At 38.8% G+C, this 24,297-nt stretch overlaps 1 protein-coding gene across 1 annotated transcript in view; it reads left to right on the top strand.

Annotated features, from left to right (window-relative positions):
* Positions 1-633: 633 nt before the first annotated feature.
* TPD52L1 (TPD52 like 1) overlaps positions 634-24,297 on the top strand; it is a 112,135-nt gene continuing 88,471 nt past the window's right edge. Inside the window, exon 1 of the mRNA XM_049771148.1 lies at positions 634-812. Coding sequence (XP_049627105.1) covers positions 794-812 — 19 coding nt within the window. The 5' untranslated portion in view covers positions 634-793. The remainder of the gene's footprint in view (positions 813-24,297) is intronic.

Genomic DNA, 24,297 nt, shown 5'->3' on the forward strand with positions numbered 1-24,297 from the left:
GTTTTGTTCTTTTTTTTGGGGGGGGTTGCACTCAGCAGTGACCAGGATTTGCTCCTAGTTTTGTGCTCAGAGATCACTCCTGGAAAGAGCTCAGGGCATCATATAGTGTTCCTGGAACCGAACTCCTGCTGGCTGCATGCAAGGCAAATGCCCTACCCATCGTCCTGTCTATCCAGCCTGGGGGAGAGAGTGAGACTGCTATTATCTCTCTGATCCCTCCCCATAAAATACTTTTATCATACATAAAATGTCTTTAATCAATTGAGAAGATGTTGGGACCAGTAAAAGGAACAAATTGATATTTGTCATTTCAAAGAAACAAAGCCTCATTATTTGAAGTCCCCAAACCTTGCTATTTCGCAGGACAATTTGCCTAGGTGCAGCCAACTTTATTTTTTTTTAAATAAAATCTTTATGTAAGCATCATGATTACAAGCATGATGGTAGTTGGGTTTCAGTCATAAACAGAACACCCAACTTTAGAGCGAGCAGGTCTTAGCTCAGCCAGGAGTTGGGTCCCTGAGCCGCGGTTGGCGCTCTGCGCGCTGCCGCCGGCAGGTGGCGCCCAGCTGTGGGCTCCTTCGCGACACCGCGGGGCCAGGTGGACTGGAAGGGGCGGAGGGACCAGCAGCGGCCAGTGGCGGTGCCCGGCCGTCCCCTACTTGCGCGCGGTGCCAAGCACACGGGAGGGGAGCGGGCGAGGGCGTGAGCGGCGGCCAGCTGCATTCCCAGTCCAGCCACCGCTGCCGGCGTCTCTCGCCAAGCACCGACCCCCAAGGCACCACCGGGGAGCATGGAGCCGCAAGCACAAGGTGAGTGATGGCCAAGAGTCCCGCGGCCAGCCCCGGCATGCCACGCAGAAAGGCGCTTCCCTGGACCCCAACTTTCCTTTCGGACCCAGCCCAGCCGAGCCAGCTCCGAACGGCCCCCCAACTCGCCTCCTCTGTGCGCTTGCGGGATGCATCGATCCTGCACCCCAGAACTCTGGAATTGCTGGAAGATTGGGGGGCAGGGAAGGGGCGGTGAAATAGAGGCCCCTCCGCCGAGTAGGCGCCCCCAGATGCGCATCCCTCTCTCCCCCCACCCCAGATCCCCAGCTCGTCGCCCAGGGTGCCCCGAAAGACCTGTTGTGCGGGGTGCAGGATCCGGTTTCCGTCTGTCTCTTTGCTCCAAGCAGCCGGGAGCCAGGGCGACTACGCTGGCCCCCAAGTTCAGGCCATTGCCGGTGGCTCCCAGTTTTCGAACTCAACGGGGTGGTTCGCCGCCGGGCCTGGGCTTTTGCAGCAGATCTGGGCCTCGGGGTTCCACGTGTGTCGGGGTCCCCCCACCCCACCCACTCCCGTCCGCCCCGCTCTAGGCTCCCTTTGCTCCCCCAAGGGCTCGCCTTGGCAGCCTCGAATGGTAGAGTCACACTCGGTCCTAAGATCTGGCATCTCGACGGGGAAAGGCAAGAACCAGAGCCTGGAAAGGAACTTCATGGGGAGGGCGGATGGGGGAGCTGAGGAGCCTCGAGTGAGTTTGGTTTGCAGAATTCAGCCTTTCAAGTTGTTGGCATCAACGTGTGTGTGTGTGTGTGTGTGTGTGTGTGTGTGTGTGTGTGTGTGTGTGTGTGTGTGTGTGTGATGGACAGTCAGACAAGCAGAGACAAAGAAGGGAAAAGAGGAAGAGGAGAGAGGGAGGGAGAGAGGGAGGGAGAGAGAGAGAGGGAGGGAGGGAGGGAGAGAGGGAGGGAGAGAGAGAGAGGGAGGGAGGGAGGGAGGGAGGGGAGGGAGAGAGGGAGAGAGAAAGAGAGGGAGAGAGAGAGAGGGAGAGAGAGAGAGAGAGAGAGAGAGCCTGGAGCCCCACAGGTGTCAGGATTTTCCTGAACTGCAAGAACCAGCATCCTTTATTTCCATCACCCAAGATTTTGCTGCCCTTTGAGGGAGCTGCTTCTAGTTTAGACACCTTGACCCCAGCTGGCTCAGCATTCTCTGAATAAGCCAGGAGAATTCACCAAGGCAGAGGGTCCAACTTCAAACTTCCGTTGGCGGCTCTCACCCTGGAAAGACAGTAGGTCCACACAGAACTTCACACCGACCCACAGATGAGAGGTGTTAGAAGTTCTTCCACAATCGGACAGATCTCAGCTCAATCAGTTTGTAACTCTGCACCCAGGGATTCGGTGTATTTGAACGTTTGCCAAAGCTCTGAAAGGCTGTTGCTTTAAAGCTGGAGAGAAGTTAGAAGATAGGAAATGTGCCTGCACATTCTGATTCTAGAACTGCAAGCTGGAAGCTCTGGGGTCTTAGATCTGCTTCACCAGTGAGATTTAATTGACACATTCATTCCAGGACGTTCCTTTGCCATGCAGGCATCGTAGGGTAGAAATAAACATAGACTTGACTCCTGCTTCAGGAACTTTCAGGAGAGGGAGTGATAGGCAGTCATGTGATAAGTTATGAGATCAGCTTGAAAGTGCAGCCATGTTAGAGGCGAAAGAGCCACAGAGTGAGGTAGCATGTGAAAAATGTTAGGTCCTGTAGGAGAGGGTCAAGTTAGTGAGGGTATATTTCCTGTGCTCTTTTGTCTGTTTTGTGTGTGTGTGTGTGTGTGTGTGTGTGTGTGTGTGTGTGTGCTTTAGCTGTGTTGACTCCTACAGCACTGCCATTGGTAGGTAGTGTTTTCCTCTTGTTAAAAGGGAGCAAAGCTTATTTTGGGGGGATGAAAGATTCATCCAAAGTTCCCACCTTTTCCTCAGACTCCTTTTGCCACTCTCTTAAGGATTGGGACAAGCATAACCACAGAGATAAGGGATGAATGAAATCATTCTAGTGGACAGGTTAGAGACAATCTGCTAAAATACAAAAAGGGATTGTAGAAAACCTTGAGATGAAAAATAAAAATAACCCAGGTTGGATTTGAAGAGGTTAGTGTTAAAAAATGAGCCTTGAAAATTCATACTATTTTTTAGTTTTGTGTTTATTTTGTTGTTGATTTATTTTGGGCCACACCTGGTGATGCTCAGGGGTTATTCCTGGCTATGCACTCAGAAATCGCTCCTGGGTTTGGGGACCATATGGGACGCCAGGTATGGAACTGAGGTCCATCTTGTGTCAGCCGTGAATGCCCTACTACTGTGCCATCGCTCTGGCCCCCAAAATTTATACTTTTATAACCAGATAGATATTTGCTTCTTAATTTTTAATTTCTTCACAACCCCTAATCCCTGTGTTTAAAACTTTTTACTTTAAGATGTGTGGATCTTTTCATCCAGCAGTATACAATATTTTTTAAGGATAACATTTGTCAAGAAGTTATAGTTTATACAGTTTATATTAAGGGGAAATATTTTTTGCCACTTGGCTGAATGTATGAACCCTTATCTAAGAGAGTCCCGTTGTTTTCTACGTGCAAGTTTTACCAATACAGTTTATGTTAGAATTACATAGAGTAGGAATGTCTTACCTGTCAGCATCTTAGTCTAGATACAACATACAGAGGTGAAGTGGGCAGTTATTGAGGAGCTGATCTCTTGTGCTTTGGGAGACGACCCAAGTGATAGTGGACTTAATATATACCTAGAGATCAATTAATGCAACAAGGAGACTTAGAAACTTCCACAAATGTGTACTCTAATGCTGTCAAAGACCAAATTACTCCCAGTAAAACAAGACATTCTGGGAAATTAGTAGACTGGAAAACACAGACTTGGTTGTGGGCAGAGCCATTAAATGAGGGGGCTAGGGAAGACGTTCCCCATCATGTCAGGCTTTCCACCAGCTCATTAATATTTTCCTCTTAATATAACTGATGTAGCAGAGAGGAAATTTGGTTTAAAGTATAGTATTTCCCCCAGAACATTTGGCAATCCTTTAAAATAAAAAGATTTTTCATCTTTTATGATGATGATGATGATGATGATGATGATGATGCATCAATGGCACTGCTCAGGGGCTTACTCTTGTCTCTGCACTCAGGAATCACTTCTAGAGGGGATGGCGGAGACATATGGGATGTCAGAGATCAAGGCCCAGGTCAGCTACATTCCAAGAGAAGTACCCGAGACTGCTGTACTAGCTCTGACCTGGTCCTCATCTTTTAAAACTACCTTTAGATATTTGATAATTCTGGGAAACTAACGTTTTTTAAGATCTTTTCTGATCTCTTTAAGTTAAAAAGGGAAAAGAAGTCTTTCCACTAATCCCTTGTATATATTCATCTAAATAGTTATATTAGTTTCCTTTTCTGCAACAAGTGACTAAAAATTCGGTGGCTTAACAAAACAAACATTTATTCTTTTCACTTTCTAGAGGCTCAAAATCTAAAATTGCTCTAACAAGACCAGAATCAATACATGAATTAGGTTTTTCTACAGAGGCTTGAAGTAAGATTATTGCTTGTTCCTTCCAGCTCTGGTGGCTGCTGGCACTTTGTGACCATGTTACCTCAGTTTCTGCCTCCTAGGTCACTTAGTTTCTCTTCCATCAATTAGATTATCCTCTGTCCCATGAGATTCCTTGTGATTTCACTTAAACAGACCTAGAAAATCCAAGAAAATGCTCTCAAGAGTTCTAACTTTGTTACTCATACAGAGACCCCCTTTTTAGGTGCCATATACAGGTTCCAGGCTTAGGACTCCATATCTTTGGGGCCTTTACTCAGTCTGCTAAAGTAAACACTTTTTTTTTTTCATATTCAGACAGTCTTCCCTGGGGTGGAGTGTCTCAGAAGTTTATTCCTGAAGTGCAGTCCTAATGTCAAATGAAACCTACTTATTGTGCAAATTCCATTGAACTGAAAGTGTTTATACATCTTATATTACACTTTGCTAACAGTCTGCTTTCTTCCAGAAAGAGTTTAAGATAGCTTATACAAGTCTATAAAACCCAGCATGGTAAACAAAGTTTAATAACAAGCAATAAAGAAAAGGGATGAAATGAGTGGAAAAATGAATACAATCACTATTTGAAGTAATAGTTTGAAAAGATTTGATAAATGTTTTTCTTTTTCTTTTTTAACAAAACAATTAAATATCCCTTTCTGAATCAAATAGCTTCTTCATATTGTAGAAATTAGATAACTGAAGGGGAAACTTGTCTTTTGCACATTTAAGGTACTATAATCAAAATGTCAAATGCATAATTAAACATCCATAAAGTTATTAGTAGGAGTCTTCTCACTGTCTTCCAAGCTACGTTCTATAGTTTTATTTTCCCTCTTCATAAGTTTTAAAATGAGTAGTGATATATACCTTAAATGAATGTAGTTGCTTTTTAGCAACTCATTCTCTTATAATTAAAAATGACTGATTTAATCATGCAAGTGATAGGTGTTCTATCACTTATTGATAGAACAATATAGCATAGTGAAACCTATTTTGAATTGCCTTTCCAAATAGACAACTTTTTTTTTTTAATTTTAGTTTTTGATGCACGCTTGGTTATGTTTCTGGTTTTACTGCTGGCTCTTCAGTTATGAATCATTCCTGGCAGACTCGGAGAACCATATGTGGTGTCCTTACTCTCTGGTTTATTGATCCTGCCCAACACTTTATTTTCTTAATATGAAAAATATGGCAAGTTACTTCAACATACTTAAAAGCAAGTGTGTTCATTTTTTGTGGCCTATGTTAAAATTTAGTACTGAATGAAAAATAGTAAATAATAAATATGTGCTTGAGCAAATATTGATTTAAACAATAAATATTTTAGCATTATTGATTGCTGTAAAAGGACGAAATATTTGGAAAGCACTCACTGTTCAGAGGCATCAGAGATAGTGATTAGAATGAATGAGTCAAGGCAATTTATTGGATTTTAATCTTGAAATAAACTCTTATCCATGTGATCCTGAGAAAGTTACTTGATTTCTCTGGGCTTGCTTTCCTCCTATACAAAGTAAGGATAATAATAGCACTGATATTATAGATTTGGAATCAGAATTTAATGAATGCCAACATGGTTAAAATATTTGGTATTATATAATTTGCCATGGCTTTTAGTAGGATGGGATTGACGCCCACTTTATTTTATTTTATAATGATTTTTATTTTGACCAAAGTGGATTACAAATATTTCACAGTAATATTTTAGGCACATAATGACATTGAATCAGGGGCATTCCCATCACCAATGTTGTATTCCCTCCACCTCTGGTCCCAGAATGTATCCCATATTCCCCTCCTTTACCCCCCCGGGCTGCTAGTATAAGTGGTCCCCTTTGTGTCTAGCTTGTTGTAGATTGGGTATCGATCCTGTTGTCATTGGCTTTGGATTTAGTGTTTAAATCTGATAATTTTTTATTTCTACTTAATGTTCATACTATTGTTTAGTCTTGGTACCCTCCATTATTTCTCCCTTAATTTGTGAGGTGGAACAAGATGGTTCAAGTTATGTGGTTCTGTTTGAAGGAAGGAAAAAGATAAATTGGGGCAAAAATCAAACAAGCAATAAATGGGTGGAGTCCTTCTAAAGGCTATCAATATCAATTTGAGAGAAGAAAGGGAAAAAGGAAGAGAAACCCAACAACAATACAAAAAGAAAAATCAAACAAAAAATCCAAAAAGCACCACAGCAATAAAGACAACCACCACACAATAACCACTGTCCTGACATAAAAGCAAAACAAAGCCAAAAAATGAAAACAACAACAGCAACAACAACAATAAAACAAAAAAAAAATTTGTGCTGCTTCATTTTTTTTCTGCACTGGCACAGTAAATTGGAGAGATTAGAAAGGGAATTCCCTTGGGTTAAGAGATACAGGGTTTCTCTGCCCTTGAAGTATACTGTCATGGGAATAACTACAGGCTCTGTACATGTTCTTTTACTCTCCGTTAGGTCCTTTTGTGGTGTCTAGAAATTTTTTGCTCTTTTGTGGATGATAAACTCAGGCCTCTATAGCTAGAGATCTTGGTATTTGCACAAGTCATAGGATGGAGCCTAGGATGTTGTCTTTCTTTACGGTTCTAGAAGTTCTGTTCCATTGTTGTTGTTTTAATCAGTCTTTTGTTGTTGGTGGTCTTGGTTTTTGCACCTATCCTAGGAAAAAGTGTAGTATAGAATCTTTCATTATGTTTCCAGAAGATCTGCTCAGTTGCAGTTGTCTCAGTCAGACCTCTGGAATTAGAGATCTTGGTTGTTGTACAGATCATAGGCCAAACCCTAGACTAGGGTCTTTTTTATTGGTCCCGGGATAAGTTCTGCCCAGTCATGGCTGTCACAGTCAGTCTTCTGTAGATAGCAATCTTGGCTTTTGCACAGATCAAAGGATGACATGTCTTCTGATTTAATCTTGTCATTAGATGGTGAGGTGAGACAACCTGCTTTTAGATCAAGTTGTTGCCATTTCCTCATTGTCAGGGTGTTATATCAGTACTGGTGCATGTTGGTGTCAGAACAGTATTAAGAATATCCCAGAGGGGCCAGAGAAATAGCATGGAGTAGGGCGTTTGCCTTACACACAGAAGGACGGTGGTTCGAATCCTAGCATCCCATATGGTCCCCCAAGCCTGCCAGGAGCGATTTCTGAGCATAGAGCCAGGAGTAACCCCTGAGCACTGCCGGGTCTGACCCAAAAACAAAAACAAAAAAAGAATGTCCCAGAGGGAGTTTGGTTCCTGGAGCTGTTGCAGAGAAATGTATCAGTTCTATGTCTGGAATCTAGGGGTCGAGGTTGGATGGGTTCCATGCCTACCTTTAACTCACTGAATATATACATTTATGGGGATAATTAAATCAGAAAAACTAATTGTAGGAGAAAGGATTCAGCACCAGGTTCTTATGAGTTCTTATCGCTGTATTTATCAGTGCATGAGAGCTCATGCCTGCTGATGGGAAACAAAGATGAATTGGATATGAATCATCTTTCCCAGGTCACCTAGAAATTCATCCCCATGGGTAATGCCATTTAGAACCAATGAAATGGTAAATATTTTTTAATCTCAATGGGGTCTTAGAGTGTTATTTAGAAACGATTCAGATTGAGGGCAATAATAGTATTTTAGTTCGTCATTTTTATTATGTGAGATACCATGGTATGTGCTTAAATATTGTTATAGTACAAGCAAGTGATAGGAAGCAATTTATTTTGAGTGTTACTTATTTTACAGTGAAGGACACTGAATTACAGAGTAGTTCTACAGTTTTATCTAACTTAGTTAGGACATGTTTAAGTCTGGATGAGGATCAGAGAGTCTCACACTATACTTTGGAATTTTAATTACTATTCCACATCATTTCCTTAACTTGGTAAGCAGAGGACATAGGAGTACAGTGTTATAATATTTTTGCTTTATATTTTATATGGTCAGGACATTTAAAAAGACAGAAGACAGACTTAATTGCATTGTCCTTCCCACTTATGAATAGAACCTAGAATACCTGAGTTTTGAAAAGAAAATAAAAACTAGTTAATATGGCAAAGTGGGTGGGCAGAAAGTTGTAAGATATACATTTGGTTTTGTTTTGATAAGAATTATATAAAAGTCATACAATGTGATTCTTAGAACCCATAAATAATTGTATCGTTATGTGCGAGGAAGAGAAAAAATCAGTTTCAATGTGAAATTGTTCAAATAGGTCATATCCTGTAATGTTTATTCCTATCTAGTGATCTCAGGAATTCAAAGTAAATAAAATGCACAGGATCTGCATACTGATTTTATGAGGGTGGAGTCTGTACTCTTTAAATGCTAGTTAAAGGACTCATATCTCCCCAAAGAGAGATTTTTAAAATAACCTTGTGAGAATAGTAATCACTTATTTCTATGAACATTTAATAACCTCCAAATAGAGTAGTACAGAGCATTTTAAGAAGGTACCTAGTGGGAAAAAGATCAGAACTGGATATGTTTTTAAGCTATTAAAACTATCTCTGCTTTAAGTTTTAATGGCTTGCTCCCCATATATGTGGTCACTGACCATTACTCTGGTTTAAATGCATCCCATGATGACACCTTTTTAAAGTTGTTGATAGGAGAAATTACACGCAGCAATTAAAGAAAACAATGACAATTTTCAGCACTGATAACCTTCAGAAGCAAAATTGGGGGAATAAAATGTAAGATGAGAATGATGGGTTTTAGTATAATACATGTGTAAAATGTACTGTAGGCCATCAAAAAGGATAAATACCAAATCAATTTTTGGAGAAGTGATGTAGAATTAAGAACAAGGCAAGTGCTTTTGCTAAGGGGACTTTGAAAGTATCTGTTGTGTTGATTTTTTTTCACAAAGGCTAGAAAAATATGGAAAATGCTAAATATTTAAATTCTGGAAAGAAAGGGTGTGAATAGGGATATCTATGAAGTCTTTATACTATCTTTAATTTTTTTAATTTAAATTATACTTTGGCCTATTTAACATAACTCAGAAATTCTGGGATCTGAGACTTTCCCTGAATCATTTTCCAGTGCCCTATTCCAGTTTTACCTTTGCCCTCCATATTACAGCCCCTCCCACATATTGGGGTCACCATCTCCCATACTTTGCCATAAGACTTCCTTTGTTTAGCTTGTCACCAGAGAGGGTCACATTAGCTGTCAGTGCTCTTTGCTATTGGTATTTTATGATTTTATTTTTCCTAGATAACTGATAATAATAAAAGCCTGCACCAACATTTAACTCCTCTAACACTTTCACCCCTACATTAGTCCCTTCTGATACCTTAGCTCTACTGTCAGAATCTACTCAACTATGATTGTTTTGTTTTGTTTGCTTATTTACTTTGGGATGCTTTTCTCCACATAGTGGTGACTTTATCTCATGTTTGTCTTTATTCTGACTTTATTTAACAGCATAATCCCTTCAAGTTCCTTTCACTTGTTGCAAATAAAGCATTCTTTAAGTTTGATGACACAATTAAAACACATAAAAGATAACCCCAAACAGGTCTGACATTCTACTTTTCATTGACTATTTAAGAAATTGACTGTAATTTATTTAAAAGATATGCATTTAATTAAGAAGCTTCATTAATGCACAAGGGAAGGTAGAACACTGTAATGCATTTGAATTGGTTGAAAGGAAGTATTGAGTCTTCAAGGAAATATGAATTTTAAATAGCTTTCACAGTGTGAATCATTTATAAAGTATTGCATTTTGATGTAGTGGAAGTAAAATTCTCAGAATAAAATTATAATCTTCAACAATTCCCTGCATCCCTTCTTTTCCAAAAGACAAAAACCTCATACTTTGCTTTGTGTTCTTTAGTCACATAATATAAATATATATGTGAATATATGTTAGCCTCATTGCCAAACTTACCTATGGGTGCCTGTATTATATTTCCATGACATATATTTAAAATAATGAATGGAATCTTCAAGTCCATTAGACATTGCAAGTCTTTTCTTAAAATTATCCTGAAGAAGACTCAGGCTAACAGTGCCTGCCTTACAAATGTGAGGCTATGATTTTATACCCTTTATGAGTTGAATAAGGTTCCAGTGGCTCTGCTCTGTATTGACCCCAATTCTGCATGAGGTTTTATTGTCTCCAGTGAATATGCATGTGAGGCCCACAGAGAATCAACAAGCACCAAAGTCTGTTTGAGCAATGCAACTAGATGAAGGTGATCCCCAACATGCACCAAGATAGAGTGTGTGGGCATCTCAAACCAGTGTGACTTTGGGAAAGCACTGCAACCAAGAGTTTTTTTTAATTAATATCTTTATTTAAATATCTTGATTACAAATATGATAGTAGTTGGGTTTTAGTAGTGTAAAGAACAACCCCCTTCACCAGTGCAACATTCCCATCACCAGTGTCCCAGAGCTGAGGAAAAGGGCATCACAAACAAGAACAACAGAATCACGGGAATATCATATCCAGAGAGGGAGCATCTTCTGCTTCCAAGAATGGAAGCATCACCACCAAGGGTGCCATCCCTACATGAAAGAGAGGAAACATCAGACCCAAGCAGGTTCAGCCTCCTGCAGGCATAGACACAAAGGGAAGGGGAAAGTAAAAAACAAAACAAACAAACAAACAAAAAATAACAAAAAAAAGAAAAGAAAGAAAGAAAGAAGGAAGGAAGAAAGAAAAAGAAAGGAAAGAAAGAAAGAAAGAAAAAAAGAAAGAAAGAAAGAAAGAAAGAAAGAAAGAAAGAAAGAAAGAAAGAAAGAAAGAAAGGAAGGAAGGAAGGAAGGAAGGAAGGAAGGAAGAAAAGGAAGGAAGGAAGGGAAGGAAGGAAGAAAAAAGAAGGAAGGAAGGAAAGAAAGAAGAAAAGAAAGAAGGAAGAAAGAAAGAAGAAAGAAAAAGAAAGAAAAAGAAAGAAGAAAGAAAGAAAGAAAGAAAGAAAGAAAGAAAGAAAGAAAGAAAGAAAGAAAGAAAGAAAGAAAGAAAGAAGAAAGAAAAAGTCTTGCCAATTAGGAGCACTTTCTCGAAGAAAGAAAGAAAAAGAAGGAAGGAAGGAAGGAAGGAAGGAAGGAAGGAAGGAAGGAAGGAAGGAAGGAGGAAGAAAGAAAGAAAGAAAGAAAGAAAGAAAGAAAGAAAGAAAGAAAGAAAGAAAGAAAGAAAGAAAGAAAGAAAGAAAAAAGAAAGAAAGAAAGAAAGAAAGAAAGAAAAAGAAAGAAAGAAAGGAAGGAAGGAAGGAAGGAAGGAAGGAAGGAAGGAAGGAAGGAGAAAGAAAGAAAAGAAAGAAGAAAGGAAGGAAGGAAGAAAGGAAAGGAAATAAAGAAAAAAGAAAGAAAGAAGAAAAGTCTTGCCAATTAGGAGCACTTTCTCAGAGGTCCTGGTGGTGGGGTTAGTTCATTTAAAAAATAACAACTTAGAATGGATAGTAGGAGATAGCTTCAAATCTCTCAACTTCTGAGTCCCTAGACATAAGTATTTTTCCCCATGGATTTTCCCACTGCACATGTCTTTTTTTATTTTGGTTTTTGGGCCACACCCGGCGGTGCTCAGTGGTTACTCCTGGCTCTCTGCTCAGAAATAGCTCCTGGCAGGCACGGGGGACCATATGGGACATCAGGATTCGAACCAACCACCTTTGGTCCTGGATCAGCTGCTTGCAAGGCAAACACTGCTGTGCTATCTCTGCGGGCCCTGCACATGTCTTTTTTAGAATTAAAAAAATTTTTTTTCTTTATTTAAAGAAAATGCATCACATAGTTGGAATAGTTGACCATAATACATTTTTTTATAGATAAGTGAGGGCAAAGTTATTAAGAAAAGAATAGAAAGAAAAAGAAAAGGGAAGAGAAAAAAAGAAAATTTCAAAAAGTACAGTGATAAGCAAATTTGTGAAAATTATTTTATCTCCAATGAGGTCATTAGTAAATCATTTGTTGCCATGTAGGTGAGAACAGTTATTTAAAAAAAAATAGAAAGAAAAAAGAAAAGAAGAAAGAAATTTTTTTAAAAAAAAGGAAAAAAAGAAGTACAGTGGTAAGCAAATTTGTAAAAAATCATTGTGTCTCCAGTGAAGTCATTAAGACTTTGTTGTTAGCTGTCCATTCTGTTTCCTCATTTATTTCTGAACATTATGTGACCTCAGCTACACATTGGCATCTAAATTGGTATGTTCCTATATGATCATACAAACATACAGTATCAAACAAATCAAAGTTATTCAGGAATTCGAAGCACTATTACTGATACCAAGGCTTTATGGTTTATGTTCTCTGCTGCTAGGACAACCAGAAGAAAGAGGATGTGGGGGGAGGGTGCCTCCACTTGCTACAAAAATACCCTGACGATATTACCCTAAATATTGGTGTACTACAGTTTGGTCACATTGGTGTCTTTGAAGAGAATCATGGAGGAGTGGTAGGGCAGGGCCATAGAAAAAAGCAGTCATTATGGGCAATAGATGTAGCAGGCATGGCTTCAACAGGGTAAGGGCTCGGCCTGAGATTGCTCTCCTGAGATTGCCAACTTTTCGGCTGCATAGCCAGTGTATCCATGACTTTTCAAAGCTTGGATTGCATCTCTTTTGAAAAAAGAGTGAGTCTGTGGAGCTGGCCCATTGTGAACATAGCAACTGCATTTGTGGCTTCTTAGATTTTTTTTTTTCTGTTATGTTCTTATTCCTTCCACAAGGCTGAAGAGAAATAAATATTTGGTTTCATTAAAAGTTTTTTGTTTGTTTTGGGGCCATGATTAGTAGTATTACTAGTTCTGCATTCAGGGATCACTCCTGGCGGGCTTGGGAAACCATATGGTATGCCAGGGATAGAACCCAGGACAAATATACGGAAGACAAAGTCTCTACCTTCTGTACCATAACTCTAATCTTATATTTTGGTTTAATTTAATGGGCACTATCATATGCAATGGAGTCACAGTGTTCCCAAATACTAACCTTGAATTAGGTGTCACTTTTTGTAAATTTGGAAACGTTAAAATTTTTTCTTGATCCTCTAGTCTAGAGTTTTTATTGATCTTAGCTCAAAATAATTATCTGCTTCTTTAAGTTATAGTAGCAGATTCCTTCAGGCCTACATCCTTTGTTAACCTTTCTTAACTTTTTTTATTTGTATTTGTTTTGGGGTGGGACATACCCAGTTGAGCTCAGAGGCCAGTCCTGGTTTTGTGCTTGAGGTTTATTCGTGGTGGTACCCAGGACATCATCTGTGGTGCCAGAGTTCTAATGGTAGTTGGCGTCAAGTCATGTATTATTTCTCTGGGCAGTTTTAGTCCCTATGCCAAGGTGATACTGAATGGGGACAAAATATCTACCCCGAGGGACTGGAGCGGTGGCATAAGTGGGAAGGTGTCTGCCTTGCCCGCGCTAGCCTAGGAGGACCGTGTTTTGATCCCCCAGTGTCCCATATGGTCCCCCAAGCCAGGAGTGATTTCTGAGCGCATAGCCAGGAGTAACCCCTGAGCATTACCGCGTGTGGCCCAACCCCCCCAATGTACACTGGACATGTATTAAAAAGTTATCTAAATTCATTTTCTCTATGAACTCCTCATGATTCATGAAATTCAAATTTTACTCAACACAAGTTACTCCCAGATTTATTTCCCCAGTCTGGACTTGGTGCCAGACTGCTTCCTTTATGTCTGCACCTTGAAGGTGAAGTGCTAACAGAATATCTATTATTCTCTCAATTTTAACTGTTCTGTTAGTGGCAACCCCCTTAAATGTAGAAGCCTAAAACCCAAACCACACTAAGGATTTTGTTTTTATCTATCTCTTTCTGCACTGTATCCTCATTTCCAGTTCCTTTTGGGAGTTCTTCTTCCATATTTATCTTTTTTTTTTTTTTTTTTTTTTGGTTTTTGGGCCACACCTGGCAGTGCTCAGGGGTTACTCCTGGCTGTCTGCTCAGAAATAACTCCTGGCAGGCACGGGAGACCATATGGGACACCGGGATTTGAACCAACCACCTTTGGTCCTGGATCGGCTGCTTGCAAGGTAAACGTCACTGTGCTATCTCTCCGGGCCCCCATATTTATCTTGACCTCAACTCTCCATGGTTGATTAAAATATGAAGTGAACCCAGAATTTAAAGGAGACATTTATTTAAACAGATTATTTAGTCAAATTGAGCATCCAGATTGAGAACCAAGCCACAGATTCCTCTGAGGCAGTCTCTCCTTCACAGACTTGGTTTTCATGTGTAAGTCACATTACTGCACTTCTTTCAAACAGAAGGCATCTAGATAATTCAATTTATAATAAAAATTATCACTTTGGGTCAGGAGAGATAGCACAGTGGTAGGGCATTTGCCTACCATGTGTCTGACCCCGGACGAACCTGGGTTCAAATTCCTAGTATCCCATATAATCCCCTGAGCCTGCCAGGAGTGATTTTGAGCCAGAGCCAGGAGTAACCCCTAAGCGCAGCCAGGTGTGACTCAAAGACAAAAAAAAAAAAATATATCACTTCATTTCATGCTGCTTTTCTTCCACCCTCTTCTTTTCTCTTTTGCTGCAATGACCACGGGTTGCATGTATTTGGTTGTGGTGTTCAGGGGTGTGTGTGGGGCAGATGGGGACATGATATTTATGCACCTAAGTGCAGTGACTTTGATCTGCCTTCAGGATCACACTCATGTAAATCAGTTCTCAAAATTGAACTCTTGGCCTCATTCCTGCAAGACAGGCACCCTACAGCTTGACCCACATCCCTGGCCCCCTTTATGCTTTTTCTGACATGATGGGTGATCTTGGACTGTGAGCTTTCTAGCTGTTTTCTTTGCTTTTTTGCAATGGGGTTCTTCAGAGCAAAGATTGTCTACTGATTTCCACGCATGGTAGCCTCTGGCTTGGCAGAGACAGTTCCAGTAGAACAGAGTGCAATGATATACACTCACTACATTAGATTACCCATGCATATGGCATATGCATAAGAACCTTGTTATTACTCAAACTGAGGAGAACCTAATGATTTAGATATTGCATAATCCTTTTCCATAACTTTCTTGCAGAGCTAGTGAGTTGCTGTTGCTTCTAAATAATTGATTCTTTTTTAAATTGCTTTATTTAAGCACAGTGGTTACAACATTGTTCATTGTTGGGTTTCATTCATACAATGTACATCATTCTTCATCATTGCACAGATGTCCCCCATTTTCCTTCCACCACCAATCTCTCACTACTGCCTTGCTCAAAGCCAAACAGATTGCACCCTACATCTTTCACTTCCTCTAGTTCTTTCCTTTGTGACACTGTGATTTTCACTATTGTTAATGGAGGGGGAGCCTTATCCACTGTCATTGTCAGCTCAGAGTTGTCCAGAGCCATCAGTTCTATGACTATGATTGCCCTAGTAGATTCTTCACTATTCTAACTGCACTCACTGCTCTTTGCTGTGAGCTTTCTACCCTGGGCTGAACCTCCTGATCTTGGTCTCTATTATCTCTAGGTATTATTACCGTGCTATTTCTTGTTTTTTATATCCCACAAATGGGTGATATTATTTTCCCTCTTCCTCTGGCTCATCTCACTCAGCATAATAGTTTTCACATCCACTCTTGTGTAAACAAATTTCATGAATTACTTTTTTCTTTCTTTTTTTTTTTTTTTGGTTTTTGGGCCACACCCTGCAGTGCTCAGGGGTTACTCCTGGCTGTCTGCTCAGAAATAGCTCCTGGCAGGCTCAGGGGACCATATGAGACACCGGGATTCGAACCAACCACCTTTGGTCCTGGATTGGCTGCTTGCAAGGGAAACGCCGCTGTGCTATCTCTCCGGGCCCAATTTTTTCTTAATAGTTGCATAGCATGCCATTGTACTACAATTTCTATAGCTATACAAATTTGTTGTTTTCAGATTCTGGCTGCGCTGGACATAGGAGTGTAGAGTATATTTTTGTATTGTGTTTTGTGTTCCTAGGGTCTATTTCTAAAAGTGGTATTGCTGGATTCATATGGAAACTCGATCTTTAGCCTTTTGAGGAGAGTCCATTTGTTTTCCAAAAAGCCTGAACCAGTTTGCATTCCCACCAACAGTGGGTGAAAGTCCATTTCTCCCTGCACCCATGCCATCACTGATTGTTTGTGTGTGTGTGTGTGTTTGTGTGTGATGTGTGTTAGTCTCTATGTTGTGAGATGATATCATTTTAATTGTTTTGATTTGCACCTTTCTGATGATTAGTGATGAGGTGTATTTTTTCATATGGCCATCTATATTTCTTCTTTAAGGAAATGTCTGTTCATTTCTTCTCCCTATATTTTAATGAGACTCGTTTATTTTTCTTGTAAAGCTCAATCTGTTCCTTGTATATCTTAGATATTAGTTTGTTATCTAATGAGTATGGGGTAAAAAGTTTCTCCCATTCAGTGGGTAGCCTTTGTATCCTAGTCACTATTTCACTTTGAGGTACAGAAACTTCTGAGTTTAATGTAGTCCCATTTGTCTTTGCTTCCACTTGGCTATTGGTGCTTCATCCTTAAATATGCCTTTAGCTTCAATGTCATGGAGTGTTCTGCCTACATTTTCCTCTCTGTACCTTGAAATTTCAGTTCTAATATCAAGGTTTTTAATTCATTTTTTATTTATTTGCACATGGTCCTAAAGAGAGGTCTGAGACAGATAGAATCTTATTTTCTTGACAGCATTATTTCAGCAAGACTTTGCCATAAAATCCTAGAGCCAAGACTATGTGGGTTGATAGAGAAAGTACCCTCTAGAGGAATCAGACAAGGACATTTGATAGAACCTAAGTAAGCTTTCTTGGACAGTTTCTAGAGATGGACACTTGCTAGGACCTGAGTTAGTCTCCTCTTCCATAGCCACCAGTAATCCAGATGATCTTAGAACTGGATGATCCCCTCTAAATCAATGTTTCTCAACCCTTTTCTGATCGTTGCCTTTATCTAACTTTGTTTTTCATCCTGTGGCACTCCTGTTTTATTGGTGGCCTCTCGTATTATGGAAATTTCATCTGTATTATCTTGGAATGTTCTGGGTGAACAAAAAGGGTCCAAAGAATGAGATCTAATCTATATGAGAATGGAGCTGAGCTGACACCTGAATGTAGCTTTGCAAGCCCAGAGAAAGGAACCAGGAAAGCTGTGTCCAGCTTTGTGACCCATAGAAACTATGGGATCCTCAGCATATAGCTAGTTAGGTGATGGAGTGGTGCAGCAGTTGTTCAGTGGTACTAGGCAGGGATCTGTGAGGGGAGGGAGGGTCTGCTATGCACCTTGAGAGATTCTTGTTTGGGTCTTTTCCTTGCCAGGACACTTCGTGCATTTTTCCCCTTACTTTTTGTCTTTCTCTTTTTAATAGCCATTCCCCTCTCACATGCTTATTGTATGTCTACCTAATTGATTTTGTTTATCTGTCTCTTGCCATTTCTTTTACTTGTAAGATAAAAAAGGCCAAAGTATTTTGCCATGTTTGTCACTGCTTAATCTCTAGCACCTAGAAAAGAAATTGGAACATGGTAGAGATCAATAGAGCTCATTTAGTATTAAATATGAAATGAATAAGGTAACCTACAGAATTTTTTGGTCCCTTGTTAATGCTCTGTTGAGATCAATAGATTCTTCCTACTTTTTTAAATTTAATATCAGAAAAATAGTATAAATGGGCAAAGGCAAATATAAAGGAAATAATTGATCCATGAAATGATTAAATACATGAAAAAATGATTTTCTTTTTTTCTCTTGCTAAGAACAAATTGATCCTCGGTTTGTCTATTTTTTGTTGTTGTTTTTCTTAGAGACACTTCATCGCTTAGTTTTTGAGAGAGATCATGTGGTGTTAGGGATTGAGCCTTGAGCTCAGTGTGTTTGAGAGAGATTATGTAGTGTTAAGGATTGAGCTCAAATCTCCTTCATGCAAAGCATGTATTCCAGCACTAAGTCATCAACCCAGGCTCTTAATTTGTCCATTGTATGAGATCAGAATATTGTCACTGACTATAACTTTTTCTATTAGCATCTCTCTCATTCCAGGCTACTAAGTATTTTGTTTTGTTTTCTCTTTTTTATATAAACACATGCTCATATTTCCATTGATTTTCTTTGCTCAGTAAAGGAATCAGAAAAGAAAAAATAAGTTTAAATTCCCCTTAGTCTTCCCTGTTGTCTTTCCTTTCTTTCCTTAATAGGCTGTGCTAGTTCAGTCATTGGAACAAAAGGATATTCCATAGTGAGTCAGACCTATGGCCTAAAGTTATAGTCTCCAATGGTTGTCCTTATAAATCTCAGTTTTCCTTTGGATAGTTGATTGTTCTTCATTTTAATCATTCATGTCCTGATCAAACTCTTTTGGGAAGCAGAGAGGGGACAGAGCTTGGCTGAAAATGTTTGGGTCTTGTCTTTATTCACTACTTTACTCACCTCACAGTTTCCTGTTGACACACTCCCTCCCCTGAGAGGGTTGGATCAGATGTCCTTTGAGGTTCTCAGTAGGTTATTCTTAAAAGGCTCATTCAAATTTCTTAAACTTGCTTTGTTTTACTGTGTATAGTTGTGCATTTATAGATATCTGTGTATTAAATTTCTATCTCCTAATATATGCTTGATTCCATATAATATGTGTAGTTTGTATTTAAAAAGATTTGATAACAAATAATTTGATAAACACATAATTTAATTAACAAATAATCTGATAACAGTTAAATTTAGGAATTTTTAATACCTAAAATTTACTTCTGGATGGGTATATCTCTGAGTGCATATCGACACATACTATTCCTTTAGTCTAAAGAGATGACTATGATTATTGGGAAGAAGCCAGGAGAAATAAACATTCTTTCACATAAAAAAAATTTCTAGTCTTGTGGTGATGAGTATGGATGTCATCACAAAGATTTGGATTCATGTTTACTTCATGGCTTTTTTACTTCCCAAGTTTTAGCTACTTGTCTACCAAAGGATGAAAATGGTGTTTATTATTTTTGGTGTGAGGTGTTTTGACATGAGAATACTTACATGTGCTGTCATGACAAGGAAAAGGAAAGATGGGGTTCCTTAACCTCTCATGACTGTGCATGGAGTACACTCTGTTGGCTTCTGCAGTTAGTTTTAGAGAAACAAGTGGGAGAGCTTTTCATCCTTGGTGTTGTAGCAGTTACGTATCAAACTACTTTCTTTAATATATTCTTTTATTAGAAAATCATTTGGAATGTGTACACCACCTACCCCAAAGTTAAAAATAGCATTGTAGAGTGAAGGAAAGATGAGTAGGTTGAAGATAAAAATAAACATATAAGTTGATGGAACCTGGACATCTAGCTCACATGCAGAGTTCTTTTCTGAAGCATAAATTTAGCTACTATCGCACACAGAAATTTTGCTAACAAGGGAGTACATATTATAAATGATTGTGTTTTGGTTTATTTTTATTTGATGAAAGTTTAAAAGATATGAACAGCAGGCATATAAATAACATTGGACACATTTTTAGGAAACAACAGTTACAATTTTACTTATATTTTAATTGTTTCTCTTTGCTCATGATAAGTCATTAGGGGCAAATGCAGCATTACTTATTTTTTTGATTAGCAGATCTTATTTCTCATCTCATGTGACTTGGATGTTGATTAAAACAGTGAAGCATTGCTGAAGGAATGCAAAGACAATGCAAAAGGTGTGTGCACTGAAGAGCAGAACCATGAGTGTCCTGGTGTCTGTTGCCTAGCAGCATTTTTTGAAATTTTTGAGTATTCAGAATTGCTACTAATGACAGTTGGAAAGATCTGCTTTTAGCTATAACAATGCACAAATGAAAAAAATACACAAATGATAACTTTTCAAACTATGATGCAATATAGCACAATATTAATATATCACAGAATTTTATTTCTAATTATGTGTTTCATTTTTATCTCCATGAACACGTAAGTTTTGATCAATGACTGATTAATGGAAAGTAAGTTCATTACTTGTAGGAAAGATAAATTAATGGGTGAATTAATAAACAAATGGTGGTGGATACTAGCATATCTAACTGGCAGGTTGCAGTAGCAGATAAATACTTTGTCTTTTATTTTTTTAAACAATGAAGTGTTTTCTAAGAAGATGATTATAACTTCATATAAAATCTCCTCAGATTAAATAAGTGCCACAGTGATTGTGTTCTCTATACTCATCTATTGTTATTAAAATTCTCAGCATTGATTGAAATGCTGAAAGTGATAATAAGCTTAGGAACTGGGACCTTCAAGATAAAGGTAGATGCTGAAATAAAAATGCCAACTTTATGGTAATGAGAGTGAAGGGTATTTATGGAAAGAGCAAGAGAGAAATACAGAAAGTGGGTAGAAAAAACAATCAAAAAGTAGGAGAGCGAGAGAGAAAAGAAAAATTTCTGTCTCAGAGGCAGGCAGGGGGAAGGGTGGAAGGGCAACTGGGTACATAGGTGTTGGTGGCTGGAAATGTGCACTGGTGAGAGGTGTTGTAAACTGTTTTACTAAACTCAATCATGAACAACTTTGTAACTGAAAAAATAAACCAAAAGGTTATATTATGAGCAACCTTGTAACCACGGTGTTTAAACAAAGTAAAAAGAAAAAGAGAAAAAGAATGTGAGCTCAAGGCCAGAGTGATTTTACAATCTGTAGAAAGTTTACCTTCTACTTGGCTGACTGAATTTGATTCCTGACATCCCATATGGTCCCCCATGTCCTGACAGGAATAACTACTGAGTGTAAAGCCTTGAGTAACCCCTGAACACCACCAGGTATGGCCCCCCCAAACAAAACGAAACAAAAACCCAGAACAAAAACAAGCAATAAAAAAATAAAACACAAAACCAACAAGTGAGCTAGCTAGGTTGGTTAAAAATAATAGATATGAAAAGGGGGAAGAGGCCTAGAGTTTAGCAGGGAAACAGAAGAGGTATTTCTAATGCTGTTTTCCCAGTAAATGTCATCAACAACTCTTCAGCTTTTTCTAAGCTATCTTCAGCACATTCCGCATCATTAGAATTGTAGGGGGTGGGGAGGTGTGGGATGAGAATAGTTTTGCTGTGAAACAACTTAAAAAGGAAGCGAACACTGGGTCCCCTGCACAGCATAATGGCTTGCCCACTAGCAGCAATTTCTCTATGTTCTGAATTTTCAAGGCATTTTGAATTTGTTTTAGTGTTTGAAGGATAAGCATCATAATTTAGAGCTGGGAGTCAATTAATAAGTGACTTTGTGCACTCTCCTCATTTTGTGATGAAAGCACCCCAAAGGATTAGGAGGTGGGCCAGGGCAAGGCTCATTGAAGTTGGGGCACCAGCACAAAAATAGATTTCCTGCTTTGCTTCCCTCTTCTCTTTACCAGCAATTTTTGCTTTCTATGGGCATTGTGATTGTTTTTACATAAATCACATATAAATGACTATTAGAAGGTTATTTTCATTTAAAGGTTAACATTTTCTTAATTAAAATCAGATTTATAAGACATGTGCTGCGGCTAGCTTTGGTTGTATTGTGTTAGAGAACTTCTTTGAATCCTCTCCAAAAAGTGGGTGCAAGGATGGCAAAATATGAAGAAATGAGGGACCACACAAGGTTATGTGCTGTGGGAGAACAGTGTTCTGATCTTCCTTCCTTCCTTCCTTCCTTCCTTCCTTCCTTCCTTCCTTCCTTCCTTCCTTCCTTCCTTCCTTCCTTCCTTCCTTCCTTCCTTCCTTCCTTCCTTCCTTTCTTTCTTTCTTTCTTTCTTTCTTTCTTTTTTCTTTCTTTCTTTCTTTCTTTCTCTCCTTTCTCTCTCTTTCTCTCTCTTTCTTTTTTCTTTCTTTCTTTCTTTCTTTCTTTCTTTCTTTCTTTCTTTCTTTCTTTCTTTCTTTCTTTCTTTCTTTCTTTCTTTCTTTCTTTCTTTCTTTCTTTCTTTCTTTCTTTCTTTTTTCTTTCTTTCTTTCTTTCTTTCTTTCTTTCTTTCTTTCTTTCTTTCTTTCTTTCTTTCTTTCTCTCCCTTTCTCTCTCTCTTTTTCTCCCTTTCTCTCTCTCTTTCTTTCTTTCTTTCTTTCTTTCTTTCTTTCTTTCTTTCTTTCTTTCTTTCTTTCTTTCTTTCTTTCTTTCTTTCTTTCTTCTTTCTTTCTTTCTTTCTTCCTTCTTTCTTTCTTTCTTTCTTTCTTTCTTTCTTTCTTTCTTTCTTTCTTTCTTTCTTTCTTTCTTTCTTTCTTTCTTTCTTTCTTTCTTTCTTTCTTTCTTTCTTTCTTTCTTTCTTTCTTTCTTTCTTTCTTTCTTTCTTCTTTCTTCCTTCTCTTCCTTCCTTCCTTCCTTCCTTCCTTCCTTCCTTCCTTCCTTCCTTCCTTCCTTCCTTCCTTCCTTCCTTCCTTCCTTCCTTCCTTCCTTCCTTCCTTCCTTCCTTCCTTCCTTCCTTCCTTCCTTCCTTCCTTCCTTCTTTCTTTCTTTCTTTCTTTCTCTCTCTTTCTTTCTCTCTTTCTTTCTTTTTGGGTCACACCCGGCAGTACTCAGGGGTTACTCCTGGCTCTATGCTCAGAAATCACCCCTTGCAGGCACAGGGGACCATATGGGATGCCGGGATTCAAACCACCATCCTTCTGCGTGAAAGGCAAATGCCTTACCTCCATGCTATCTCTCCGGCCCCTGTTCTGATCTTTCATGTGAAGAATCGAGGGTATATATGGGGGGTTTTGCCAGTCAATTTTTTTCTATGGTATGAAAAGAATGCTAACATTTGTTTCTATGCAACGTATAAATGTCTTTCTTGTTAACAGAAGCTTTATAAGTATACATTGTTTGATTTACAAAACAATTCACCTGGCTTTAGGTGAATTAGCAGAGCTGATGAATAGATACATTTGAAATAGGAGTCCAGAGTTAAAAAGAGAAGGTTAATTTTAACATCTCAAATCAGTTCCTGTCTGGCTAGTCTCTGATGTAAATTAGGGATTTAGCAAGGAGCTGGGTTTCCCTATTAAGCTTCCTATTTCTGAGGGGAGAGGTTTTTTTTTTTTTTTTTTTTTTTTTTTTTTTTTTACTAAGGGGCAAATAAAGGAGACAAACTATATCTAAAAGGGATGCAAATATATACCTGGTAAAAGTTCAACAGCCCAATGCTATATTGGGCCAAACCTTTTGTATATTAATTCTGAGGTAAAAATTAGTTAGCAAGTACTCAAAGTCCTTTAGAGATGTCCCCAAAGCAGAACGTTCCTTTCTGTTAAAAACTGCAAGGAATTTTAAAGAAAAAGAGAAGTTGTTTTTAAGTGTCTTTTGGTGCTGAGTTTTCCAGGTAAAGAGAAATTTAATTAAGGCTATATTTGCCAGTAATAATACTTATGTTAGAAGTAAAAAGTTCAACTATATACACACTTAATACAGCAGAAGGAAGATTCATATTTAGGCCAAATAAATGTTTGTTACTAAGGAGGAGGAATATCACCTTCACTATCAGAAATCTTGGATAGCCATCCATGCTGAGGGAAGACTTCTTAGTGGACCTTCTGACAAAATTCTGATTAGATAGTGGGACATGATAGGTAAATTTAAAAAATTTTTAAAAATTAAAAAAATTTTTTTTTGGTTTTTGGGCCATATCTTGTGACACTCAGGGGTTACTCCTGGCTATGTGCTCAGAAATCTCTCCTGGCTTGGGGGACCATATGGGACACTGAAGATTCAACCTTGGTCCATCCTAGGCTAGTGTGTGCAAGGCAGATGCCTTCCGCCTGTACCATCACTCCAGCCCCTAAAAATAATTTCATTGAGAACAATGTGAACTACAAGTCTTTCACAGTTATATTTAAGGTAGATAGTGACAGTGAATTAGGGTAATTCTCACCACCACTGTTGACCTCACTCCATCACTGTTCCCAGCATGCATCCCATACCTCCATTCTTAGCCCCCTGGACTGCTAGTGTAACAGGTCCCTTTTGTGTATAACTTGTTGTAGCTTGGGTCGCTTCATTGTATTGTTGTTGCCTTTGGGTTGGGTATTTAGTTTGATCATTTT

Source organism: Suncus etruscus, chromosome 4 (genome assembly GCF_024139225.1).
Source record: "Suncus etruscus isolate mSunEtr1 chromosome 4, mSunEtr1.pri.cur, whole genome shotgun sequence".
Classification (NCBI taxonomy): domain Eukaryota; kingdom Metazoa; phylum Chordata; class Mammalia; order Eulipotyphla; family Soricidae; genus Suncus; species Suncus etruscus.